This window comes from Zalophus californianus, chromosome 6 (genome assembly GCF_009762305.2).
Source record: "Zalophus californianus isolate mZalCal1 chromosome 6, mZalCal1.pri.v2, whole genome shotgun sequence".
NCBI lineage: Eukaryota > Metazoa > Chordata > Mammalia > Carnivora > Otariidae > Zalophus > Zalophus californianus.
This window is the reverse complement of record NC_045600.1, coordinates 110,251,755-110,278,245: the sequence shown is the minus strand read 5'-3', so window position 1 is coordinate 110,278,245 and position 26,491 is coordinate 110,251,755. Positions and strand designations below refer to the sequence as shown.

The window sequence follows — 26,491 nt, the reverse complement described above, 5'->3', positions numbered from 1 at the left end:
AGCCTCTCCGATTTGCTTCCCTCTGTCAAAACGTATTGGTCGAGGGGGTCTGTTCTTTTAGAGCCCTGGGTTGGCAAATTAACAAAATAAATGATGCTTAAGGAGGTAAATGAAGAGCTTCATGAAAGCACATTCAGGTTTTATTTATGTCTATGCTTATGTCCCTCGTTTCTGGGTCACTTGTGCAGGGTTGCTATGGAACTCAGTTAAAGCTAAATATGAACAGGGCTTTCGAACATGCTGGCATTTCAATAGCTCCCTTTATTTAGTCAACAATATTTGAAGGCTTACTATATGCAGGGCATATTCTAAGAAGCAAATGAAAAGGGCATTACAAGGCAGTGGCTTTCAAACTTTAGTGAACTTTGGCATTACTTGGAAGACTTGTTAAAACACAAAGTTCAGAATCCTAGATCCTGATTCGGGAGCTCTGTTTGGGCCGCGAGAATGTGCGTTTCTAACAAGTTCCCAGGTAGGGCAGGTGCTGCTGGTCCAGGGACCGCACTTTGAGAACCACGGGTTTAGGGCACGGCAGGAACCAAGTCCCTGACCTCACAGGGCGCACGATCTAAGGTGGTTGTGCCAAGGAGACTAACGGTGGAGATTTCGGTCGTCCTGGCAGGACCGTGGCGGGGAGACACCAGCAGGCACAGACGCCCCTTAAGGTGCTGTCGGGCCGTGCCACCCCCCAGGGTCCTCTGCCCACTGAGAAATCAGAGGTGGGGCGCCCTCCCCTCTCCCCTTCTCCGGGGCCGCGTGGAGCCGAGCGGGTAGGAGGAGGGACCAGCGGGCGCGCGCCAGGGGCGTCGGGGGTCGGGCGCATCTTTCCTGGACGGGCGGGGCGCGGGGCGCGCGGAGGAAGTCGCCCTCCCCCGCCGCGGCCCCGCCCGCTCTGGCGCGCGGCTGGCTGCCGGGGCGGCGGCGGCGGCGGCGGCGGCGCGGGGCGGGGCGCCGCGACCCCCGTCCCCTCCCGGGCGCGCTCGCCGCGCCCCCGCCCCCTCGTCGCAGTCGCCGCCGCCCGGCTGGCTGGGCCTCAGGGCGCGCGGGCAGCCGCGGCGCCGCATTCCCGGCCGGCCCGCGAGCCATGGCCCAGGCCGGCGAGGAGACGCTGCCCGGGCCCGAGACGGCGGTGCAGATCCGCGTCGCCATCCAGGAGGCCGAGGACGTGGAGGAGCCGGAGGACGAGGAGGAGGGGGCGGAGGCGCGCGGCGCGGGGGACCCGGCCCGGTACCTGAGCCCCGGCTGGGGCAGCGCCAGCGAGGAGGAGCCGAGCCGCGGGCACAGGTAGGCGCGGCGGCGCGGCCCGGCCGAGGGGAGCCCGCCCCGGGTCCCGGCCGAGCGCGAGCGCCGGGACAACTTCCCCCAGGCAGCCCCGCCGCGGGGCCGCTGCTCCGGGCGTCCGGCCGAGGCAGAACCTGCTTTCGGCGGTTGTTGGTGCCCCGCTCCGCAGCTTTGTCGCCCGACCGGAGCTCCCGGGGCTGGCGGCGGGGCTCGGAGGGGCCTGGACGTGGGGGGGGGGGCATGCCCTGGGGCCCGGGAGGAATTCCTTCCTGGGCCATCCTCGCCATCTTCTCCCCCCGGAGAAGACTCTCCTTGCGTGTGCTCACCCGGGACCTTCCCCAAAGCCCATCCCAGCCCCGTCTTCCCCGCCGAGACTGGCCCAGCTCCCCCCTGAGAGGGGCCCCACCTAGCCTTCACTGCCTCCTTCGTCCTGTCTGCTTATCAGTCCAAATGGGTGGGGGCAGCCCAGGCCCCGCGGACACTTGCGGCTGGGGGATCCGAGGAGTGATTTCACGGTGTAGAGCGCTCTCCTGCTCTGGTTTGGAATCAGCTCAAGGCTCGCTGCTTGCATTCTCGCGGGCCGGGGATTCCCATTTTCACGCAGCCTCCCCCACCCGACTTCTATGCTTGCATCATCATCTTGCTGCCTTGCTAGTTGGGTTCCTGAGTCTGGAGCTGTTATGGCACAGGAAGCCACCTGTCTAACGGTGCCTTTGGGCCCTGAGCCCGGTCATCAGCCGGAGACCTTGGATTTGTGTCCACCAACGCCGGCACCTTTCGAGTCTGTGGTTTCGTTCTTGCTGTTGAAAGGAGAGAAGAGTATGGAGTATCCATAACCACGAGAGTATAGCAGTGGCAGAACTTGAAAATTGCGGGAAATGCCCACAGGAACTTCTTAAGAACCCTCTTTCTTCGGGGTTTCTGGGCACATGCTTTTTAGTTGTCAGGGCTCTGCAGGATCATTCCCTGGCAGGTAGATAATTTACTTCATTGGCAGAATACTCAACTGAAGGGCATGAGAACACTGGGTCCAGAATCATTCCCCATCACTGGCTGACCCTTCCCCAGTGGGAGAGGTCTGGATGTAGGCACCCGGAGATTCAGGGCAGTTCAATGGAGACAGAGGTACCTGAGGAGGAAAGTCCAGCCCAAGAGTTTAGAGCAGAAATGCTGAGCCATAGCAGATGACACGGAAGCTACAGTAGACCTATCAGCACTCTATATACTGTAAAGCATGATTCATTCACTCACTCATTCGTTCAGCTCTGTGCTGAGAATAAAAATAATGAGTCCACAGTCACTGACATCTCAGTCTTGAGGAGAAGGCGGCCACCTAGTCAAATAATTTCAGAGGTTATATAAAGGAGCTCAGAGTGGCTGATCCTTCTGATTTCATTTGCCTGTAGTTGTGGTAGAGGGTTCCCCCCTATACTGGGGACTAAGTTTTGAGATTGCACCATTAGCAGGGATTAAAGCCCTACTTATTTCTTGGGCCTGGAAAGATCCCCCCTGTGGAGATTAGGAGAATATCCTCATTTGGGTGGGCTTCTTGCTCCTACCCCCCCCCCCACTCTCTCCAGGGCCACCCTTCTCTCCCAACTCAAGGGACTGGAATCTCATGGGGCATTCAGTTTGAAGCATTTCCTACTGCCCACTGGCAGAGAGTTGACCCCAGAAAATCCCTGGAGACTCTTCAGGGTATTGGAGCTGACAGAGCCCAGCAGGCAGACATCCAGAGCGTGAGAATGCAGCCAAGAACAGGATCCATGCTGTTCCCCTGTTTGGGCCAGACTGCCACAGCAGCAGCCCCTGCCCTGTGTGGACAATTTTTGGCTTCCAGAGCCTTCAGGAGAAAGCCCAGTTTCCTTAAGCTGTTTGAGATGTGGCACCCACCCACATCATCTTCTTGGCCCATTGCTTCTTTCCCTGCCTGTCTCAGCAGTTCGTGCTCCCCCAGCACTGACCCCCCTAGATTCTTGAATACAGGGTACAGTTTTGTGTCTACATGCCTTTGCACTCCCTCCTCTGGGTCTCTGATTGATTGATTGATCTCTGGTTAGCCTTAAAACTTCACTGCATCTACTAGGTATTTATCCAAAGGTTACAAACATAGTGATCGAAGGGGCACATGCACCCCAATGTTTATAGCAGCAGTGTCCACAATAGCCACACTATGGGAAAAGCCCAGATGTCTGTCCACAGAGGAATGGATAAAGAAGATGTGATACACACACACACACACACACACACACACACACACACACACACACACACAGGAATATTATGCAGCCATCAAAAGGAATGAAATCTTGCCATTTGCAATGATGTGAATGGACCTAGAGGGTGTGATGCTAGGCGAAATCAGTCAGTCAGAGAAAGACAAATACCCTATGATTTCACTCCTATGTGGAATTTAAGAAACAAAACAGATGAACATGGGGAAGGGAAGGAAAAATAAAATAAGATGAAAATTGAGAGGGAGACAAACCATGAGAGATGCTGAACTCTAGGAAATAAATTGAGGGTTGCTGGAGGGGAGGGGGGTGAGGGGATGTGGTAACTGGGTGATGGGCATTAAGGAGGGCACCTGATGAAACAGGACACATAGAACACAGGGTGTTCTATGTAACTGATGAATCACTATTCTACCTCTGAAACTAAACAACAACAACAAAAACACGTCTCTGCTTCGTCCCCACAACCCCCAGTCCCCACCCGAAAGCTGTTTGATTCCTTGGAGTTGCTGTAGTACTCTGCACATTTTATACCTACCATTTACCTCAGTTTTAACTGTATAGTTCCGTCTCTCTCACAACAATATGAGAGATGTCTCTCTCATCGCGAATTCGGGGACCATGCTTGCCTTGCTCTCATTGTATCCTCAGCACCTGGCATATAGTGGGTGCTCCTAAATGTCTGTTGAACGAATGCATGTCTCTATCATTGCATTATGCCATTGGGTTGAAGTATTTGTGTGGTTTTCCCCCAACTAGACAGTGAGATCCTTGAAGGCAGTGACCTCGCCTTAGTCCTCTCTATACGACCAGTACTCAGCCCAATACTTGGCTTTTCCCTGGGGTACAAGCAATACATGAAAATAAGAAAAATGTTCTTTAGTCTTCTCCCCACACCTCTCTCACCAAAAAGGTGTCTTTCTTTTTATTCTCACCTTTTTGAAATAAAAATTTCAAACATAAAATGTGAAAGAGTAGTATTGTAAGCATTCATACACCTACCATCTAGATTTAACAGTTGTTAATATCTTGCCATATTTGTTTGATGGACTTAGGGGTGGTTTACTCTGAAACATTTGAAAATATATGCAGTACTTACTGTACCCTCAGCACTTTATTTGGGAGCTCTTACTAATGACATTCTCCTGTAAAACCATAATACTATTATTGCAGTTAAGAGAATTAACAATGATTCCCTATTATAAGCCCTAAAATGATCTAATAGCCAAGTTCCATATTTGGGTCCCCCCCTTTATATTTTATATAAAATATGAAATTTATATTTTACAATATAAAATTGTATTTTATAGATGTTTCTTTTTCCCCTCCAAACAGAATCCAGTCCAGGTGGTGGCATTTGCCTATTATGTCTCTTTAGAATCTTTCAATCTAGAACATTCACACTTTTTTTTTTTAATGCGTTGCTATTTTGAAATAAGAGGCCAGATGTCTTGTTGAACGTTTCCCAGTTTAAAGTGGTCTGATTTTGTTCTGATCATCTAGTTTAACTTGCTCCTTTGTACTCTGTGTTTCCTGTAAATTGGAAGGTATGCTAAGGGCCTGATTCAATTCGGATTAAACATTTTGGCAAGAACATCTCAGGCAATGCCACAGACTTTTTGTTGCATCACCTCAGGCGGCTTTCACCAAAGTGATGCTCTAATTTGACCACTTGCCTAAGGTGATCTCTCCATTGTGAAGGTACATCTCTCCCTTTGCAGTTAACAAGTAATCTGTGGGCTTCCTGTGAATATTCTTTCAACAAGGCCCTTCACCTAATGGTTTTAGCATCCGCTGATGATCCTTGCCTGAGTCAGTTCCTCAGGAATTACAAATTGGTGATTTTCTAATTTTATTATCCTTTGTACATTTTTTTAAAAAACTCTTATTTATTTATTTGACAGAGAGAGAGAGAGACAGCTTGAGAGGGAACACAAGCAGGGAGAGCGGCAGAGGGAGAAGCAGGCTCCTGGCTGAGCAGGGAGCCCGATGCGGGGCTTGATCCCAGGACCCTGGGATCATGACCTGAGCTGAAGGCAGATGCTGAACAACTGAGCCACCCAGGCGCCCCTATCCTTTGTACACTTATTGGCTGGTATTCTTCTATATAAGAGAGCCTTCCCTCATCATCTGGAATTGGACAAGAGTTCCTTCTGACGAGGCAACATAAATGCTTAATGACCAGTTTTCAAAGAGAGGAGTGGGTGTAATAGTTGCATCAAATAAATTAGAGCCCTCCTTTGGCCCTCCTTGATTCATGGACTTCTGTTTATTCACTTTTAAAAAAAAAAGATTTTATTTACTTATTTTGACAGAGAGCAAAAGCAGGGGGAGCAGGAGAGGGAGAAGCAGACTCCCCGCTGAGCAGGGCGCCTGACGCGGGGCTCTATCCCAGGACCCTGGGATCATGACCTGAGCCGAAGGCAGATGCACAAGGACTGAGCCACCCAGGCACCCCTGTTTATTCACTTTTTAAAAATTAGTTACAATCATTATTTTTGATGTTCAGAATGTCCCTGATTAAGTAGGGGGACCCCTTCAGATTGGTTTCAGTATAGCCTTTTAGAACATGCCCTTCAGTCTTTGAGCACTTTCTTGCTTTGTGATATTAGATATTCTGGGCTTACTTTGTACTTTTCCTACTCCTGTCATGGGATCCAGCCATTTCCACAGGAATCCCTGTGGCTAGTAAATACTAGCGGGAAGGTATTTAGAAACCGAGACCTGGAATTAAGAGTGCTAATTTCCCCTGGGGCAACATTGGTTTTAGGCCCTTTCAGTAGAGCTAGGAAATACATTTTAAAAAATGAGTTTATGTTGATAATTCCAATTCATATTTGACATTATAGGGTTTTTGTTTTACTTTTTTTATTTTTTTTGCACTGACAGTCTTGATTCTTAACAACATTAACATATTTACTCGATTCCTGTGTCTTACAATGTGTGAAAATGATTTAAAATTATCAAATATTAGTATGAATAATAAAATCACTGAAGCATACCTTCATTTAACAACAGAAACATCTAGGTTCCTTTCTCTCCATGATGTTTCAGGGACATTGCGTAAGCTATCTTTTCTCTGTTCTGGGTGATGTTAGTGAAAGGCTCCATTTATTAATGCCAATTATGTACCAGATGTGGAACTAAATACTTTGCATACATTATCTCTGCTTCACACCACAAACCATTATTTAGACCCGCAGAGACATCCACTAGTTTTACTCCTTTCCCAGGCCCTAGGAATTATGCCAGAACAGCATGGCAGAAGACCGGGTAAGAAGAGAGGGTCATGATGTCTGTAATAAGTCTGTAAGAACCCATGGGCCACCCAGACATAGCATGGGGCCTCCGCTAGTGGTATCCAAAATATAATTGTTCCCATAATGCCTTTTCAAAGTTGGACACATCCCCGTATATGTTTCCAACTTGTCTCTCTGAAAAACCTTTATCTTTTGAGTCTGTCCTTGTGTTCTTATATTGCATTATCAATTTGGTTACCTTTAGAACCCTTTCAGATTCATTCTCTTTTTCTAGAAGCAAGTCAAAAGGAGCTATACACAGATTGTACTGGACCCTGGTGATTTTCATAAATGATGCTTTCTCTTTTTTGTTCAATATCCACCTTGTTGCTGTCCACCATTTTCCTGATATTGGCAGCCAAAGTACCATATTAGACCATCTGCAAGGATAGATGATGAGTCCAGGAAATCTTTTCTGTGTTGAAAACCATAGTGAGGAGCTCATTATTCCACCATTTTATTTTGGATATTTTTATTCATAAGGTGATATTTGATTAACCATTCAACTAATATCTCCAGATTATCTTGAGATTTTATGAGAAAGGCAACCCTGGAGATTCTATGCTGTACTTATTTCTCTAGAGTATTTACAAATACAATAAATATTTCAGCAGTGATCCATGGAGCCCAATCATCTGTTTTGAAATGTACCTCGTTTCTACCCTTTGTTTTCATTTCTAGGAGGTTTACAGCTATTAAAAAAAGAACACATCAGTACCCCCAATTTACAATGATATATTTAAAAGGAAACAATAATGTGAACATAAAAGTTAAATGTACATTTTTTTTTGAAAGTCCTCTTGAAAGCCTACTCATAACATTTACCAGTAACCATACTTCCTGTCTCAGAGAATCCTGATAGGTGGGATTTGCCCTTACAGAAGCTATTCACTTTACATTGGTGATGCTTCGTAAATTCCTACTATGTGCAAGGCTCTGGGTTGGTGCCAGAATGAAAGAAACCAATGTGAATCCTATCCTCCGGGGGCTGAGGGTTCAGGGCACTAATTAGAAATGCGCACAGTAGCTCTGATACAACTACAGGCGAGGGGTTAGGAGAACTTGAAATGAATTCCTTCCTGGGAGAGTTGCATTTGAGATGGAGCTTGATGTGTGCCTAGGATTTGGACCTGAGAGATAAAGGCCGGTTGTTCAAGAAGATGGAACAGCACACACCAGAGATAGAGTCCAGAAACCTTGCGACACTTACAGAGACCTATTAGTCTTTTACTTGCTTTTGTTTTAGAGCAAAGGATCTGAAAGGAAATAAGAAATACGTTTGGAAGCTGGTGACAGCCAGATTGGAAATGAATCTGCATAAAGAGCTAAGGACTTTGGATTTTACTTAATAGAATAGAAAACATGAGTATTAGTATTAAAGTAGAGGAGCGACGTAGCCGTTTTTCAAAATGTGTCATAAGGCACAGAGTGGAAGAGGCTTAACCCAAAATACAACAGTGGAGTGGCGGGGAGGTGGTAGGACGTGGGAAGACAGAACCCTAGAAAGGTTCTGGTTAGGACATGTGTGAAGGATGTAGGGATTAAAAGGGATGCTGATATCTGAGAGGTGATTTAAAGTCTGCCTTTAAAACAATTGCCTCACCTCTCTGCCTGACCATGAAAAGTAGCAACCAACATACTGTTTACTTCCAAGGAGAAAAAGAATAGGATTATTTTCTAAAAAGGAATCAAATGAACTAACTGGTGAGCTAGGACGGCTAAGGTAGAGCTGGTACCTGCAGAGTAACTCCTCTGCCATATGAAGCCCCTATTTAATAATCCCGTGTCTGTCCACCCTACAGTGAAGCCTGCCAGTTGGCATGCCCCACCCACGTCTATAGAACCACCTGGGAAGAAGGCGAATCACAGTATACCGCTGTGGAGGAAGCCTACTTCACCCACCAAGAAAAAGCAACCCAGACCTTCCTTCATTTTTCAAAATAAATAGCCATGGAACCCAACTCCCCACTTCCTAAGTGTGGACTGTGTACAGTGACTCCCTTCCAAAGTGCGCAGTATGGAAGGAGGGGAAAGGTAGTAACTCCGCAGTGGAGACACCAGATAACACTACTTCAGGCAGGGTCAACATCCACAATGATCAGGTATGTTGATACGATGAGAATGGAAATTTACCTCTGTCGTTCTCTTCCCTAAAACCCATAAACACCCATCTAATCGTAAAATATCAGATAAATCCCAAATGAAGGACATTCTACAATATATCTGACCAGGACTACTGAACACAGTCAAGGTCATTAAAAACAAAGAAAGCCTGAGAAACTGTCCCACCCAAGAGGAGCCTGGGGAGACATGATGACTCAATCTAACATAGTATCCTGGATGGGATCCTGAAAGAGAAAAAGGCCATTAGGTAAAAAAACTAAGGAAATCTGAATAATCTGGACTTCAGCTAATAATAATGTATTTGATATCAGTTCATTAAATGTACCATACTAATGCAAAATATTAATAACAGAAGAAGCCTGATGGGGGATATATGGGAATTCTCTGTACTACTTTCACAATTTTTCTCTAAGTCTGAAATTATTCTAAAATAAGTTTGTTTAAAAAAATTTTTTAACAAAAAGATGAATTGATTATCAGTTACATGAAGAAAACCAATTACATGAAATTAAATGAAAAACTGATCCCAGAGGATATAGAGATGACACTGTTGGAAACAAAGAGACCACACACACACACACACACACACACACACACACACACACACACACACACACACACACACTCTGATTATCAGTTACATGAAGAAAACCAATTACATGAAATTAAATGAAAAACTGATCCCAGAGGATATAGAGATGACACTGTTGGAAACAAAGAGACCACACACACACACACACACACACACACACACACACACACACACACACACACACACACACACACTCTGGTTAGTACCGAGAGAGAATTTAATATATTGCATCCACAAAACAAGAACAGGATGCTTTTAAAAAGGAGCAATCTGATAGAATTTGAAAGGTTGGAAATGGAAGGAGAGGAGAAGAAGGTAGGGTCATTACACACATCAGGTGTAGTGAGGAAGCAAGACCTATCATTTAATGTTGATGGAATAAGAATTTTAAGTATATTATTTTAAAACAATTAGAAGGCTAGTAAAAAACCCCAAAATAATATGGAATTTTAAAAATTAGAAGAAGAGGCTTTGAGAGATGAGTGACCCCAAATCCTCACCTTGTATAGTAGGACATGAATAGAGAATGTCGAAAATTGGCAAGTGAGAAATAGAACCATGAACATATTTTATAGAACCACAAGGCAAGTCTCGTAAGAATGAAATGGTTGAATAGAGGTTGCCTCCAGGGAGGAGAGGTGGAGCTGGGAATTTTTGCTTTCTTTTTAAGTTATGTACTATTTTGTTTTATTTTTTGCTATGTTGTACATATTACTTGAGGATTCATTTTTGATGAACTATTAATAAATAGTGTCCAAGGGAGAAGTAATGAGGACAGTTGGAATGGAAAAGAGAACAGATGGGAGACACTGCAGAATAAAAAAATTGACACTTGATAATTGGCTCAGTGTAGGGGCAAAAGAGAGGGCTAAAGGATGCATCTCGGGTTTGGAGCCTAAATGCAAAGAAGAGTGAATAGGGAGAGTAGTTAGTGGGGCAGTTTGGGAGGAAAGATACATAGTCTGTACAGGACAGTTGTAATTGACAAGAAGCTACCAACATTCATATTTAAGGGATGGGATATAAACTTCTTTAATGTTTGTCAAGGATACAGGGTCTTTTTCATTCAAAGGCTGTTGCATGAACCAGGAGACAAGGCAGCATGCTCCCAGATATGCAAAAAGGCCTTGCCTCTCTTCCAAGGTCCCCCTTTGGAGATGCACAGTTGCCGCTGAGAGCACTCATGTAGAGAGGGGGTCCTACGGTGCAGGAAGCTCACTGCTGCACTTGCATAGGGCTTTATATCACCTCCCCAGGACTGCCCACGTGTTCTGGAACCTCCATGTCTGCTCACTGGGTGCAAAGAACTGATGCAGAGTCACCCCCTCTCCCCCCAGTGTGGACTGCTTACCGTGAGACTGTATGAAAGGAAGATGAGCTTCCCAGATGGAATGTCCCTTGGCAGGTCTAGGCTTCAGTGTTCCCTGAGGTCCAGCTGTGCAGAAGGTGATGTTTCAATTCTGGACATACTGGATTTGAAGTGCTAACAGGCTATCCCCAAGCATCAGGCAGGCAGGTAGGAATTGAGGATGGGGGCTCAGGGGTGAGAGAAGGATGGAGGGGTGGGAGGGGGCAGATCTGAATTAAATGAGCTATACAGGGGCTGAAGTGTGTAGAGGCCACGTGAGGACAAAGAGTCAAGGATAGATCCTTGGAGACATGGGAGCAGATTGAGTAGACTGGAAGGGCAGTTAAATGGGGGAGAAGAATCAGAAAAGAGCAAGTCACAGAAGCTTAGCAGGAGGAGTACTGAGAAGAAAGTGGTCAGCTCTGTCCCATCCTGCAGATGACCAAGGTGGAGAAAAGACACCTGGATACAGCCAATGGATGCTTTGGTAGATGCCCAGGCATACAGAACGAGTTTGCGGGGAAGGAGGCGGTGCACAAGGGAGCTCTGGGCAAGTCTGATTGATTTTCTCAATCAAGTTTGAGATAGCGTCATCTGCAGGGAGGAAGGGCTGGCTTCCCATGGCAGACCTTGAGAAGAATGGGACATTCTAGAATGGGCACTGGAGATACTGAGAAATTGCATCCCCATCCTTCCATTGTGTTTTATTTGTTTATGCGTTTACTTTTTATAATAGCGTCAACTACTTTAGGTGGGGAGTAGGACTTGCTAGGCTGTGGGTCCCTTTGATGGTCCGGTCACCTCTGCTATACTTGCGATTTATACTAAGACCACTTGCCAATACCTGAGTCCACTCAAAACTCTTCGCTCTTCATTATCGCACACCTCACCCCAACTCTGGCTATTTATTCTCATCCTTGTCAGTGCGGCTCAGACTTTTCCCATGCATTTGAGGTTACTGTATCTGGTGTACTCAACCTATCTATTTTAACTTCTAATTAGGGGATAAGCTTTCTCTAATAAAGTGAAAATCTGTTTTGTCCATCTTTGCTTCTCCTTTTTCATTCCATTGATTGTTCCAATGACACTTTGGCATGTTTGAGGACCACTTTTCTCAGTGCAGTATTACTATCCTGCCATTTGTCTATAAGTAATAGAAAACCCAGCCAACAAGTGAATTAAACAAATGGATTTTATTTTTCTCATGTAATCAGAAATTTACAGGTAGGTAGATAGAGGAATTGGTTCAACAACTCAATAATATCAGAGCCAATAATGTCAATAAATGAGGCCAAGCTAATTCTCTTGGCTTTTTTCTTATGGTAGTAAAATAGCTGCTACAGCTCCAGCCATCATACCCACACTCAAAACAGCTAAAAAGGGAAGAGGCAGGGCCAAAAGATTTTCACTTGTGTTTTATTGGCCATACCATGACAGATGGCTACTACCTGTAACCGAGGCTGAGAAAGTACATGTTTAGGGTTGGTTTTTGTTGGTTGGGTTGGTTGGTTTTGTTTTAATTTTTTATAGCCTCCATAATAAAGGAAGGCAAGTGAGAAAGAGTTTGCTATTATGTCTACCACAGCTATCTTCTAGAAACTTCTAAAATATTCAGTTTGTCTAATGTTTAAGTTGCCTTTGACCTGCTTTATCTTATAGGCAGCCTTACTATATTCCCTTAGTTTGCCATCCCATTTTTAAAAGACTTTTTGAAAAACATACTTTTAAAGTTAGTCTCTCAGACCATTTTTTTTCCCATCAGTACACATTTGTCTTGGAACATCGGTGTGGTACTTCAAAAACATTTCCAGGCTGTCTGCAGGCAAATAACTAAACTCTTCATTTTAAAATCAACCAACGCCTACTTTTATAATAATTATAATTTCTGCATTTGAAAAATTGGGAGACAGATTTATTTTGTATTTTTTTCTCCTGCCAGAATATTCCATTTTTCTTCTCATCTTGACTCTTCCACAATTGTGTGGGGGTTTTTTGGGTTTTTGTTTTGTTTTGTTTTTTGGTGGGGGGGGGGCTGGTTAGAGTCAGTGAAAATTTTGCTGGAGTTGAAGGATATACATTCACGTATCTTTTCCAAAGCCTTGACTTTTACATTCTGAGCCTCCTCCACCCTTTTTTGTATTAGTTGATTATTTTATTTAAGGGTTTAATCCCAATCAAAGGGAAATGTTAACTGCTTGCTTCTTTATTTTTTTTTTGAAAGATTAGTTATTTGTTAGAGAGAGGAGAGCAAGAGAGAGAACACGAGCGGAGGTGAGGGGCAGAGGGAGAGGGAGAAGCAGATTCCCCGCTGAGCCGGGAGCCCGATTGGGGGCTCGATCCCAGGACTCTGGGATCATGACCTGAGCTGAAGGCAGACGCTTAACGACTGAGCCCCCCGGGCACCCCTGACACTTCCAGTTTTTGGCTATTGTGAAGATGCTGCTGTGAACTTTCTGAGCCCTCAGGTTCTCCCAACAGAGTAGAAGCACCCTGAATGCTTTAGGTGGACTAGGTGTCTGCATCCATCCCAGGAGATGCTCTCGTGACTCGGCACATGTTCATGGGGACTCTGGGTCTGATAGTCGTGTTACTAGAAATCAAGCTGCCACGTAGGAAAGCAGTAATGTTTTTTTCTGGAAGTAATTTTTGACCTTTTCTTTTTATTGAATAAGATATATAATATGATATTGTATAATACATAATTTAATTTGGTCATTAAATATGCCAGAGAGAACTCACCTTCAAGATCTTCTAATTAATGGTGTCAACTATGATGCAGCTCATCACAAAGTCCCTGAATGTTGGTGGTTTTGAAGTTTTTGTCATCCCTTGGTGAAAGATTTGCCTTCCAAAGAAGCTTTGCTCAGGATTTCTTTGGCTTGTTCTCATATCCTAATATTCTCAGGGAGGGGGGGGGAAGAAGTCTGTTCAGGTGGAGCTGCTGGTGGGTTTGGGTTTCATTTAGAAGGGCCCAAGTGAATGGGATCGTTTCAGAGTCTGTGGCAGGGTCCCAACAAAACGTGGAAAGTGTTATGCATGCTGGCTTTGGGGACAGAAAATTTGCGTGTCAGTCCTAGATCTGAGGGGCAAGTGAGTGCCACCTCCTGGGTTCTCAGGGCCTGCCAGGCACCCGTGTGACATCTCTATGTGTCAGTTCATTTAATCTTCTGACCGTCCTCCCAGGAGAGTGACTGTCATGATTCCCAGTGTGCAGATGACGGGACTGAGGTGTGGCAGGGGAGCTCCTCGCCTGCGTTGACTCAGTTAATAAATGGTGGCGGTGGGATTTCAACCTACGTGGGCTAACTCTAGGATTGGGACTCTTAGTTACTCTGCCAAGTTATCTTCTAGAAATCAGGATTTGGGGGGTGGAGTGCGGGAGGGAAGAATAAAAAGGGGATGTGAAAAGCATCCCGTCCGTGGTACAGGAGCACGTACGTGCTAGTAGAGCGTGTTGTCATTTTAATGACCATCTGTGTTAAAAACAGAAGCTTGATTTCTTTGCCCACTGGGGCAAAAGCCAGCCCCGTGTGGCCAGGTGATCACCCCCGTGAGGAGTCCAGGTCAGGTGTTACCCAGTGCTGTTTCTTAGGGTGGCAGAAACAAAGTACCGCAAACTGGGTGCCTTAGAATGACGGAATTGATTGCCTCATGGTTCTGGAGGCCAGAAGTCAGAAATCCAGGGGTCAGAAGAGTGCTCCCTTTCCAGGGTCTGGGAACGGATGGGTCCCAGGCCACTCCCCTGGCTCTGGTGGTTTGCTGGCAACCTTTGATGTTCCTGGGCTTCTGCTGCATCCCCCGATCTCCACCTTCACCTTCACATGGCATTCTCCCTGGGCGCTCATGCCTCCAGATTGCCCCTTTCTGTAAGATGCCAGTCATATTGGATTAGGGGCCACCCCTGGCCTCTGGTGCGACCTTGTCTTTAACTGATTACATCTGCAAGGCCCTGTTTCCAAGTAAGGTCACACTGGTGACATACAGGGCTTTTGGACTTCAACATATGAAATTTGGAGGTGTGACGGGGGGCGGACAGCAATTCAGCCTGTAACCCCCCGGTGTCTCCTTCTGGTCCCAGTGGTGCCATGACGAGTGGGGGCGAGAACGAGCATGAGGAAGGCGAGCAGGAGTGGAAGCCCCCGGACCAGGAGTTAATCAGGAAGCTGGTGGATCAGATCGAATTCTATTTCTCTGATGAAAACTTGGAGAAGGACGCCTTCCTGCTCAAGCACGTGAGGAGGAACAAACTGGGGTACGTGAGTGTCAAGCTCCTCACGTCCTTCAAAAAGGTAAGGCTTCCTTCTCACAAGCTGACTCGAGGACTCTGGGGCTGTGGGGGTTGCAGTTCTAAATATTTTCTACCCCTTTGATACCTGGTGACTGGCGATTCTTTTGCGCCCCTCTGGGGCCTGAAATAGAGAAAAATGATCCAGAACAGGGATTTAGGATCTTTATGAAGACTCTCTTCCCACAGTATTAAAAGGGGCCTGGGTGTTGGGACAGATGTCAGCGGATGGCAGTTATGCAATGATAGTGCTTGTTCTTAGTAAAGTTCAGGCACTCTTGCCAGGCGAGTGGGTGGCCAAGAGGGTGCTGGGGACTCAGTGGCCTTGAGAGACACCTCCTGGGCCTCGAATTGTGTGAAACTCAGGCTTTTCCCTTGTCCAGTTGAATAAATAAGAAGAAGGAGGAGCACCTAGAACTCTGGGGGATGGGCCTCCTTCCAGACTCCAGCAGCCTTTGCCGTGTGTAAGACCAGCGTCCTCATCGGTATGGCAAAGTGGGGTATCTGATGATTGCCGCCGTGTAGGCAGCAGGCCCAGCAGCTGGACCGTTGTGTGAATTCCCTCCGTCTCGAAGCGTGGACAGACAAGCTGGAATAAGAACTCCGTGTCTTCTGTGGGGGAGGCATATTTACTAGAATGGAAAAGCACCGCGTGGCCTGTTGCATAACGGGATATGTAACAGCTGGGTCCGAGCCAGGCTGCCTGTGCACTTTGCCAGAGAGCCCTGGAGGAGAGCTTTTCTCCCTGGAGCCGTTCTCTGCCTCACCTGCTGCTAGAGTCTGCCCCTCCTCCTGTGCTCTGTCCTCTTACCCAGTCACCAAACATATCCCTTCTACACCCTGACTGCTGTGGTGGGCACAGGACAGATAACACAAAGGTGGCATTTCCCCTGCCCTTGCAAAGTCCAGGGAAGGAGAGAGATCAGTGCAGGATTGCACAATGACCCTAGGCAGTGAAAGAACAAAGTCGTGTTCATCAGAGCCAGTAACCCTACCTGGATGATGGAGAAGGCTTTCTAGGAGTGGTGACATTGAAATAGGATCTTGGATGAGCAGGAGTTTTCAGGGTACAGGAGTAGGGAAGAGGCTCTTCCTGTTGCGAAGGAAAGGCCTCCCCTTCCTCCTGTGTGACTCCTTTGCTCTCCGCCTCAACATGACACTCTGACACCCGATGTTTATGTTGGGGGAGGGGGATCCCCACCAAGCCGTTCTGTATCTACCTGGAGATAGCATCCGATCCTACAGGTTAAGGGTTAGTCCCACAAGACTGCCCCACTGCAGGAGCCAATGGCCAGTAGGAGGCCCCCAGGTGACCCGCAGCTTCTGTCCAACTTGGCTACAAATCACAGGTCCCCATCACCTCCTCCCCCTTGGATTTGATTATTTGCCAGAAGAGCTCACAGAACTTGGGGAAACACTTGGCTTAGATTGACCAGTTTAATAAAGGCTATGATGAAGGATACAGATGAATAGCCAGCTGAAGACATATGCAGAACAAGGCCCTGAGTGTGGGAGCTTCTGTCCCTGCGGAGTTGGGGTGTATCACCGTCTCAGTATATGGGTGTATTCACCGACCTGGAAGTGCTCCGAAGCCCACAGGACTGGAATTTTTATGGAGGCTTCCTCCTGGAGGCATGATCAACTGTTAACTCAGTTTCCTGCCCTTCTCCCTTCCCTGAAAATTCCGAGCTTCTAACCATGGCTTGGTCTTTCTGGTGACCAGCCCTCAACCAGGAGCCATCCGGGAACCTGCCCAGCATCGCCTCATTAGAACAAAAGATAGTCCTAGCATCCCACAGGACTTGCCAGGGTCCCAGCAGCTCTGTACCAGGGAGGGGGACAAAGAGCAGTGTACATGTGTGATAGAGAGGGACTGTTTCAGCATTCTCTGCGAGGCCCCAGGTTGGGTTTTATTCCAAGCTGACACCGTCCACGCCGGTCTCAGGAGCTACTGCATTGAAATATGAAAGATCTTTTGGAAGATCTTTTGCATCAAATGCAGAAATGCAGAAATGCGACTTCAGAGAAGTATTTGAACATTGAAATCCCCAAGTCCTGTCGAAATGATACATCACAATATCACAGGTGTCCAGGGAACAGTGAGTGAACCCTCACATGAACGTGTTTGTGGGGGACCCCACAACAGAGCAGCCAGGGCTCCTCCCTTTATTCCTCTCCAGGGACCCCAAGAGTCAGCCTGACTTTCTTGCCTTTTGAAGTGGCCGCTATGGCTCTGTTTGGGAGGGTTCTTCTTTGTCCAAAGGTGGCTGCAGAGTCAACATTGACTCCCCAGCGCCTCCACAATGACAACAAAGGCCCTTTTCATTCCAGAGGTTTTCCTGCTGATCCTAACAGGAGACACATATGACAAACAGGCAAATGACAGTTTCTGAAAATCTTAGAAAGTTCTTCTAGTTAATTGCACAAGGAAAGCACCTCCCGGGCTCCTCATCTGAGGTGGTGCCCCGACGATGCTCAGCCTCTAACTGGCACTTCCCAGTGGACCCTGCTCCTGGCTCTGGAGGGGTGCTGGGTCCTTGCCAGAGCCCGCTTCCCTCTCGGTTGCATGTGGGCTTCCATCAGCTTCTCCAGCCCTCAGAGGAAGGCAGCTCCGGCCCGCCTTGCTCAGGCTTCCGACTTCGGCACTAGCTCTGCTCTTCCTCTCCTGAGTGCTCCCTTCCTGACTGGTTTTGGAGAAGGCTCCCTCCCCACTGTGTCATCCTCTGAGAGCTATTGCCTCACAACCTGGGGCTTCCTCACAGTCTGGCCATGACCTTTGGTCAGCATCTTTCTGTACCCTTTCTGGATCTCTGATTGACTCCATTCACCTGAAGTCTGACCCTTTGCCTGGACCTCTGCTGACCCTCCATCCTCGGTGTGTGTCACAGAGATCAGCCCATTGATTCCGGGTGGAGGTGTCTTGCGGTTCCCACACCCTAAGCCCAGTCTGGGCCATTTCACCCCGAGACCAAGGCTAGAGTGGACAGCGCCCTCTCTGCAGGAGCCTGCCCCTATTAATAGCTCTGCAAGGACCCCCGTGCTGCCCTGTTAGCGAGCCTCCATTCTTGAGTTCTGGAAAGTTTCTGTCTGATCTCAGGGCTCCTCTGCACAGCGGCTGCATTGGCTTGGACTCAGAGGACCCAGGGTGATCTTGCCATTCCTGGCTCAGGTTACCCACCCCACCCACCTCCACTGTTTCTGTGGGATGGGATGACTCATTCCCCCTGGCATTCCCTCCAGCGGAAGCGGGCCTCTGGCAAATGACTGTTTTCCAGTATAAACACAGCCTTCCTATGCTGCACGGCCATACGCACAATTTCCGCTCAGGGAGGGGGGGGCGGGGCCGTTTCAGCCCTGCTTGGGTTTTATCCCAAGTTGGAACCGTCCACATCATTTTCACGAGATATTGCAGGGGAATATGAAAGATCTTTTGGAATTTTCTGTGTATCAAATGCGTAAACAGAGAAACACGACTTCAGAGAAGTGTTTGGACGTTAAAATCTCCGAATCCTGTCAAAGTGATAGCGCATATTTGAAGTAATGATAGCACGTGATACTTAACGGAATACTCACTATGAGCTAGACAGTATTCTAAGCTTTGTATGTGTATGTATAATGTATGTCTGCATGTAGATACGTATCTTTTGATTTATTCATTTGATCCTCACCACAACCCTGTGAGGTGGACATGATTAGCGTCTCCATTTGACAGATGAGGGAGTTGAGGCACTGAGAGGCTGAGAAACTTCAAGTCTTACCACCAGCTGGAGGTGGGCCTTGGACTTGTGTATCTAACAGCCTTTTTGCAGGGCCTGAACCGCTAAACGTGGGTGCACTAGACGATCTCCCTCGCCACAGAGAGTTCTGTTGGATGGCACTGCTCTAAACTGGGCTGCCTAGCTTGACATTGTCACAAGTGTGTGCATTTGCTCACTAGACTTTTGAATGCCTGCGCCCACGAGCTACGATGCTAGCTACCAGTGTCCCCGGGGGTGAGGGAAAGGAGGGCGGGAGATGACAGAGCCCACGAGATAGGCCGGGACAAATAGGTACCATTCCAGATGTGCTTTGTCTTCTTCAGGTGAAACACCTGACCCGGGACTGGAGAACCACAGCGCACGCCTTGAAGTACTCAGTGACCCTCGAGTTGAATGAGGACCACCGGAAGGTGAGGAGGACCACCCCCGTCCCGCTTTTCCCCAATGAGAACCTCCCGAGCAAGATGCTCCTGGTCTACGATCTCCACCTGTCCCCCAAGCTGTGGGCCCTGGCCATCCCCCAGAAGAACGGGAGGGTGCAGGAGAAGGTCATGGAGCACCTGCTCAAGCTCTTCGGGACCTTTGGAGTCATCTCATCGGTGCGGATCCTCAAACCGGGGAAGGAGCTGCCCCCCGATATCCGGAGGATCAGCAGCCGGTACAGCCAGGTGGGGACCCAGGAGTGTGCCATCGTGGAGTTTGAGGAGGTGGAGGCGGCCATTAAAGCCCACGAGTTCATGAGCACAGAATCCCAGGGCAGGGAGAACATGAAGGCCGTCCTGATTGGCATGAAGCCCCCCAAAAAGAAACCTCTCAAAGACAAGAACCAGGACGAGGAGCCCACCGCAAGCAGCCACCCGAACAAGTCCTTGAACAAGAGAGTCGAGGAGCTGCAGTACACGGGTGACGAGTCTTCCGCCAACAGCTCCTCTGACCCGGAGAGCAATCCCACATCGCCCATGGCCGGCCGGCGGCATGCCGTTGCCAACAAGCTCAGCCCTTCTGGCCCCCAGAATCTTTTTCTGAGCCCGAACGCCTCCCCCTGCTCGAGTCCCTGGAGCAGCCCCTTGGCTCAACGCAAAGGCGTTTCCAGAAAATCCCCTCTGGCCGAGGAGGGGCGGCTGAACTGTAGCCCCAGTCCTGAGGTCTTCCGCAAGTGCGCGGATTACTCCTCCGACAGCAGCATCACTCCCTCTGGTAGCCCGTGGGTTCGGAGGCGCCGCCTGGCTGAGATGGGGACCCAGGAGAAGAGCCCCGGAGTGAGTCCCCTGCTGTCCCGGAAGATGCAGACTGCAGACGGGTTACCCGTGGGGGTGCTGAGACTGCCCAGGGGCCCTGACAACACCAGGGGATTCCATGGTGGACACGAGAGAGGCAGGGCCTATGTATAAATACCTTCTATTTTTAATACCGGCTCCCTTGAAATACCTGGCATGGCAGAGAATGCGATTAGGTCCCCATCGAGAGATTTTTGTATACGTGTAGACCTCTTAATTTATATATTTGTAATGCATATAAGTTGTCTGGTACGCTATGGTTTTAAGAACATCTTCTAGTTCAGAACAACCAGCATGACTATTATTTTGCTGATGCCCAATGTGTCTGAATGTTATGGCCCTGCAGGGCTGCGGGTCGGAGGCTCCCCGGGGCCACTCAGGCCACCGGTCTCTTCTTCAGGGCAGACTTCTTCCCCGCGGTGACTGAGCTGTCCTCGGTGGGCCACGCAGGGCCTTCCAGAGAGCCCACGGGAGTTCTGTTGTGTAACGGCCACTCGTTCAGCCGGTAGCATGGCGTCTTACAGGACCAAATGTGTATTCCTGTCAAGTGAATAAATAATAAAACATCCGACTGGGAGTGCTGGCTCTTGAAGTCATAGGTCATAGGCATCAGGCATGACAAATGTCTGCGCTGTCTGACAAGGCTGTGGGTGTTAGGGCAGGAGGCCCTGAGGAGCTGAGCAGAGACGCATTTCTCGAAGGTGCCCAGGGCAGCCCTGGGGCTCCCCCCCGCGGCCCCGGCAGCCTGAGAGGTTCCCACAGTTAGTGTGGCTGTTGGAGAACCACGTCGTCCAGCATGGTGAGTCCCACCCAGGCCGAGGCGGCTTATTAGAGACCAAACTCTCCGGATGTGGTCCCTGGACCGCCTCCTTTTCCTTGGCTAACGTCCCTTGTCTCTGGACACCGCCCGGTGTGGCAGAATGAGCAACGGCCTACATTCATTCTGGTGCTGGCTCAGCCACCTGCTCTCTGGGGGATTTTAGACCAGTCCTGCTGAATGAAATTCGTGAACAGTTACTGAATGGTGATTAGATGCCTGGGACGATGCTTAGCAATTTCCAGGCATTATCTCGTTTAATTCTCCCCAAAACCACCCAAGAAAGGTCCAGATATTCTCTCTGTTTTACACTGGAAGAAACAAGTAGGTTAACTCACTTGTCCAGGGCCTAACAGCTAGATGAGTGGAACTGGCTTGAACCTAGCAGTCCGGCTCCAGAGCCTGTACTCCTAACCACCAGATGGTATGCAGCCTCTCTGAACCTCACCATCCACATTCAAAAAAGAAACAACCACAGAAGGTGCTAATATTTATTCAGCACCTCCTATTTGCTAGGCATTTTGCTAGACACATTCTTCCATTTGTTCTATCAGTGTCTCTGTGAGATATTATAGTGGTTTTACATATGAAGCTGCTGAAGAAGGGTAATACCTCAAACCATTGCAAAAATGGAAAAAAAGAGAGTGTATGTGTAATTACACAGTTCTATAAAAATCAGCAGCTGATTATTATCTGGTTAGTAAGCTAGGGTGTCCCTTAAGTCCCAGAATCCCCATTAACTGGTAAATGCCTCCGGGAATTATTTGGATTTGCCATGTCCACCACCGTTAGCCGTAGATGGTCCAACGGCTTGCATCTGGACCCCACTCCCCCCGGGCCGTGCCACAGCCCAGCTCCAGGCCTCTTCCCCTGCTTGCTCCTCACTGGGCTCCCACTTACCCTTGCCGGTCCTTCCCCACAGCCGCCCCCCTGCCTGTGGGCCATGGAGCCATCTGGGCTTCACCACCCCTTTATCCTCCAGCACACCAGCTGCTGAATTTTTAAATTCACTCCTATGGATCATAATTGCTTTTAAAAAAATGCCTACACCCTCACCTTTTTATGTGAATACAGAAGAACTTGGCCTTCTATCTGCAGTATTGCCCTGTGTGGCCTTAGGAAAGAACTGTGAATTGGGGGGTCAGCAGATCTGAGTTGTAGGCCTGACTTTTCTGGTAAATAACACTTTGACCTTGAGCAAGTCATTTCTCTTTTTGATTCACGGTTTCCCATCCAACCAGTGGATGACATTAAGCCACTCCTTCCATAAGGCCTTGTATGCAAGAGTGCTTTATGCACTGAAAAGTACTTTGTAGGTGTTAGTCATTACCCTGCTCTCTGGTCATCCCCAAGGACAAACCTTTCTTCCATTTTTCTGGTGCTTAAGCCTGGCCTCACATTAGAACCACCTAGAGAGCTTTTCAAAACTGCCTGTGTCCACACTGAGATAGTCTGATTTCACTGGTTCTGGGGTGAGGCCTGGGGATGAGCAGTTTTTGAAACTCCCTGGGTCATTCTAATGGGCAAGCAGCACTGAGAAGCTCTGGTCTGTTGGAATGAGGAGGGGCCGTGGGATAAACTGAGGAAGGCTTAGAGACATCCATCCTCTCCTTTTTCAAGGCTTGGGCCCACTCTCTTTGGTAGACCCTTCCTGACACACTTCACCCTTCCCCACTCACAGTGGTCCTGAGCCCCTGAGCACCTGCTGATGAACCTGACCTCTCTAAGTCTCGGGCCAAACCTTCAGCTGGGGCCTGGGCTTCCTGTTTGTTAGCAAAGCAGGCCTCTCTTGAATAGCTTGATTGGGAAACCCAGCCAACAGTATTTGTACAGATGTTTTATTTTTATTTTTATTTTTTATTTTTTTTTAATTTTTTTATTGCTATGTTAATCATCATACATTACATCATTAGTTCTTGATCAGATGTTTTATTTTTAATGAAAACTGGCTCCTTCTCCACACTGGGACCCAAAGCCTGCTGGACATCTCCCCTTGATGGTGCAGGGGAACATCCAAACGCTGCACGTGTCCAGACACCACCTTGTCTACCGTTGCCCCACCCCCCACCGACTTCCCATCTCAGCCAGTGACGTCACCATCATCCATGTCTCCCAGACTGGGGAAGAGACTGGGTGGCCTATGTGAAGAATTGCAGGTTCTGGAGTTCCAACAGCCTGGGTTCAAATCCTAGGGACCTTTGACAGATGACCTAGCCTCTGTGAGCATCAGTTTCTTCTCCCATGAAAGGTGGATGATAATCATTCCTACCTCATACAATTTGTCAAAATTAAGTGAGTTAAGCCCTGTAAAATGCTTAGTTACTTGCACATGATAAACACGCAGAGAATGTGAGGCTGTCGTATTTATAGCTTCTCAGCCCCCACTGCACACATTCAGTCAGCATCTCAGGGCTGTTAGTTGCAGCCCTGAAATGTTTCCTACATGCTCCCTGTGTTCCCAGGTGCTTATTTACATTCATCTGCCCTTCCCTCAACATCTCCCTGTCTCCAATCCTCCTCTTTAACTTATCTCCGGAATGCCACCAAACCCATCTTTCTTAACTAGAGCTCTGTTCACATCACTTCCCTACTTAAAAAAAAAAAAAAATCACTGGCTGCCTTTTCCCCAAACAGACTTAAGGGCCAAACTTCCTCACGCCCCCCGCCATGCTGTGCATCTTGGGGGTAAGGCTCTTGGTTGACCCACCACCTGTGGGGCTGTAGGGGAACCTCCTGAGCAGGAAGACCAGGTTCACATCCAGAGAGGTGTCCCAGCCTCTGTCTCATGGACTATTGCATCACTCCAGGGTGTGGCCAGGTTGAAAAACGCTCTGGTTTCAGCCACACGGGACTGGAACATACCAAAAAGTCCTCTTTGGAGACATGTTGGTCACTGATTATTTTTAAATACTTTCCTTAAAATGAACTATCTTTTTCCGGTAGTTTTCAGCTGCATGTTTTCCTCCTTGTGAGTTGTAAACAGGATGGAAAAGCTTCCGAGAAAGAAGCTAGTGACCCGGCTCTAAGGAGGACAGGGCTGAAATGGGGAATGTCCGCTTCTTATTCCCAGCACTGACTGCAATCCTGGTGAGTGCTCATTCCCTTAATGGAGAAGTACCCTGGTTGGCTACAGCCTGTGTACTTGGTCCTCGTGCATGCAGCAGCCCTCAGGATGACGGTCCTGTTGGTGGGTCAGTCCTTCTGGATGCTGCCCCAGGAGCAGTGGCCGTGCCAGCCGCACGTTGCTCTTGGGGCTGGAATAAATGGGGTGGCGGGGCACGTGCCTGGAGTGTGCATCCAGCCCCTGGGTGAATGGAGCTGCGTTCACTTGAAGCAATTTCTAGTTGAGCAGCTGTTTGCACAACACCCCTGATTTGGAATCAGCAATGGGCTGAGTGGAAGCAAGTGAGACATGTGTCTTGTGACTGTACAAAAACATCCCATTAAATTCCACAAACATTCCATACTATGGGTAAAAGAAGCGGTGAGCTGACGTGCTTGAAGCAAAAGAGGAATCCCAAGTGATACTTGCTCTTATCTCTAACTGGAACGTGCGGTAGGCTCGGACCTGCCTTCTCAGCACTGAGCTTATAGTTAATGCATCTTCAGAGATGAGTTTGAGGGACGCCTGGGTGGCTTTAGTCTGCTAAGTGTCCGACTCTTGATTTCGGCTCGGGTTGTGATCTCAGGGTCGTGGGATTCAGCCCCGCGGCATGTTTCACACTGGGCATGGAGCCTGCTTGGGATTCTCCCCCGCCCCCGCGCGTGTGTGCCCGTGCATGCCCTCTGCCTCTCTGAAAAACAAAACAAAACAAAACAGAAACAAAGATGAGTTTGAGAAGGTCAATTTGCTCTGACTGGTCAGAGGTGGCCCTGGAGGCAAATTCCTTCCACTGCTTTGCTCTCTCTCATCGCCCTCTGGTGTCCACACCGAGCATAGCCCCCAGAACCTGGCACCGGCAGAGTCCAGCTCATGCTCCCGTGGTTGGGGAATAAGAAAGACCCTAGGTTAAGCTCCAGCCTTGGGCGCCTGGGTGGCTCAGTCATTAAGCGTCTGTCTTCGGCTCAGGTAATGATCCCAGGACTCTGGGATCAAGTCCCGCATCGGGCTCCCCGCTCAGCGGGGAGCCTGCTTCTCCCTCTGCCTCTCTCTCTCTCTCTCTGTCTCCTATGAATAAATAAATAAAATCTTAAAAAAAAAAAAAATAAGACCCAGCCTTGCCACTTGCCAAACTATGAGGCCTATCTCACCTCTTTAAATTTCAGTTTCCTTGCCTGTAAAATGGGGGTGATAATACCTACAACACCGGTGTTCTGGGAAAGATTAAAAAGGGATAGGATATGGAAAGCACTTCGTACCATCCTCAAATAGAGAAATTGCTCCAAAAAATACATTTGCCACTAAAACTCTCAGCAGTTAACTCATCCTAACTAAGAAGGATGGGCAAAACTTACCAAGAGCACTAATATTTTTGCATTATACTCAATTGTTTTTCCAGCATTTCTTTGCTGGTTTATGAACCATGAGGTAGGAACCACGTATCTCAAATCATCTGATAGTGTCTGGCCCATGGCTGGAACTCGGGAAATAGTTGTTGAATGGATACTGAATAAAAACGGATTTCCCCCCAGTCTGAAAAACATTGTACAGTGCAATATAAATTTAGTGTTTCCAAACATCCAAGCAAATCCTCTCATAGGCCATATAGATTCCAAAGGCTCTACAGTTCAGCACTGTTTGGCAATTCCACTTGTCCAGAAATACTCCGGCCCTTGGAGTATCTGTATATTCCAATATAAGGTATGGAAAACACACTCTGTATGATTAAGTCAGGGATGGGAACTCTTGAGCTCTGAACCGCCAAGTAATCTGAAAAGGAGGATAAGTTCCTAGGAAAAATGGGGAGGACCTTAGGGATGGAGGCCAAGGGCCAGTTGGGGATCTTTGGAAGTCAGGGCCAAGAGACCACCAAAGCTGCCTGTCTTTTGTGTAAAATGAGGGTGCTGGTCCTGTCCTGAAACACCTAGAATACACTCTGAAGGACAAACCCAGTTAGCGAGTGCCCAGATGAATTCAATTATACACATGCACTTGAGTCTGTCATATGTCATCTCAAGTGGCCATTGGGCAGACTTCAGAGAAAGAACAGATACCAACCATTATGAACATGAATATATATTTTCTTTACCCAAAAATGATTCTTCTAATACCACAAGTCCATAAGCCCACAACCCAGAAAAGAAAATAAAGGAGACAGACAAGCAGATGTGTTCTGTCCTTAACCACAAGAAATATAAGAAAATTCTACTGCGTTTTTACTTTAAATGAGCAACGTCTTAGTGTTCTGACTCGCACAGTCTCCTCACAAGATGGAGAAGCTGACTTTGACATTGAGAACTGATCAGAAGCTGGTAATTGCAGATTTGTAGAGTGCAACATCTGTTCTTTGTTTAGTATAGCCTTAAAATACTTTAA

The 26,491-nt window shown here is 47.9% G+C and overlaps 1 protein-coding gene across 1 annotated transcript; it reads left to right on the top strand.

Moving 5' to 3' along the window:
* The first annotated feature begins 993 nt into the window (after positions 1-993).
* Positions 994-20,766, top strand: LARP6 (La ribonucleoprotein 6, translational regulator). The gene is made up of 3 exons (XM_027571798.2): positions 994-1,284; positions 14,957-15,167; positions 19,245-20,766. Exons 1-3 carry the CDS (start codon positions 1,085-1,087, stop codon positions 20,310-20,312), a joined length of 1,479 nt encoding a protein of 492 aa, XP_027427599.1. The 5' UTR covers positions 994-1,084; the 3' UTR covers positions 20,313-20,766.
* The last annotated feature ends 5,725 nt before the right edge of the window (positions 20,767-26,491 follow it).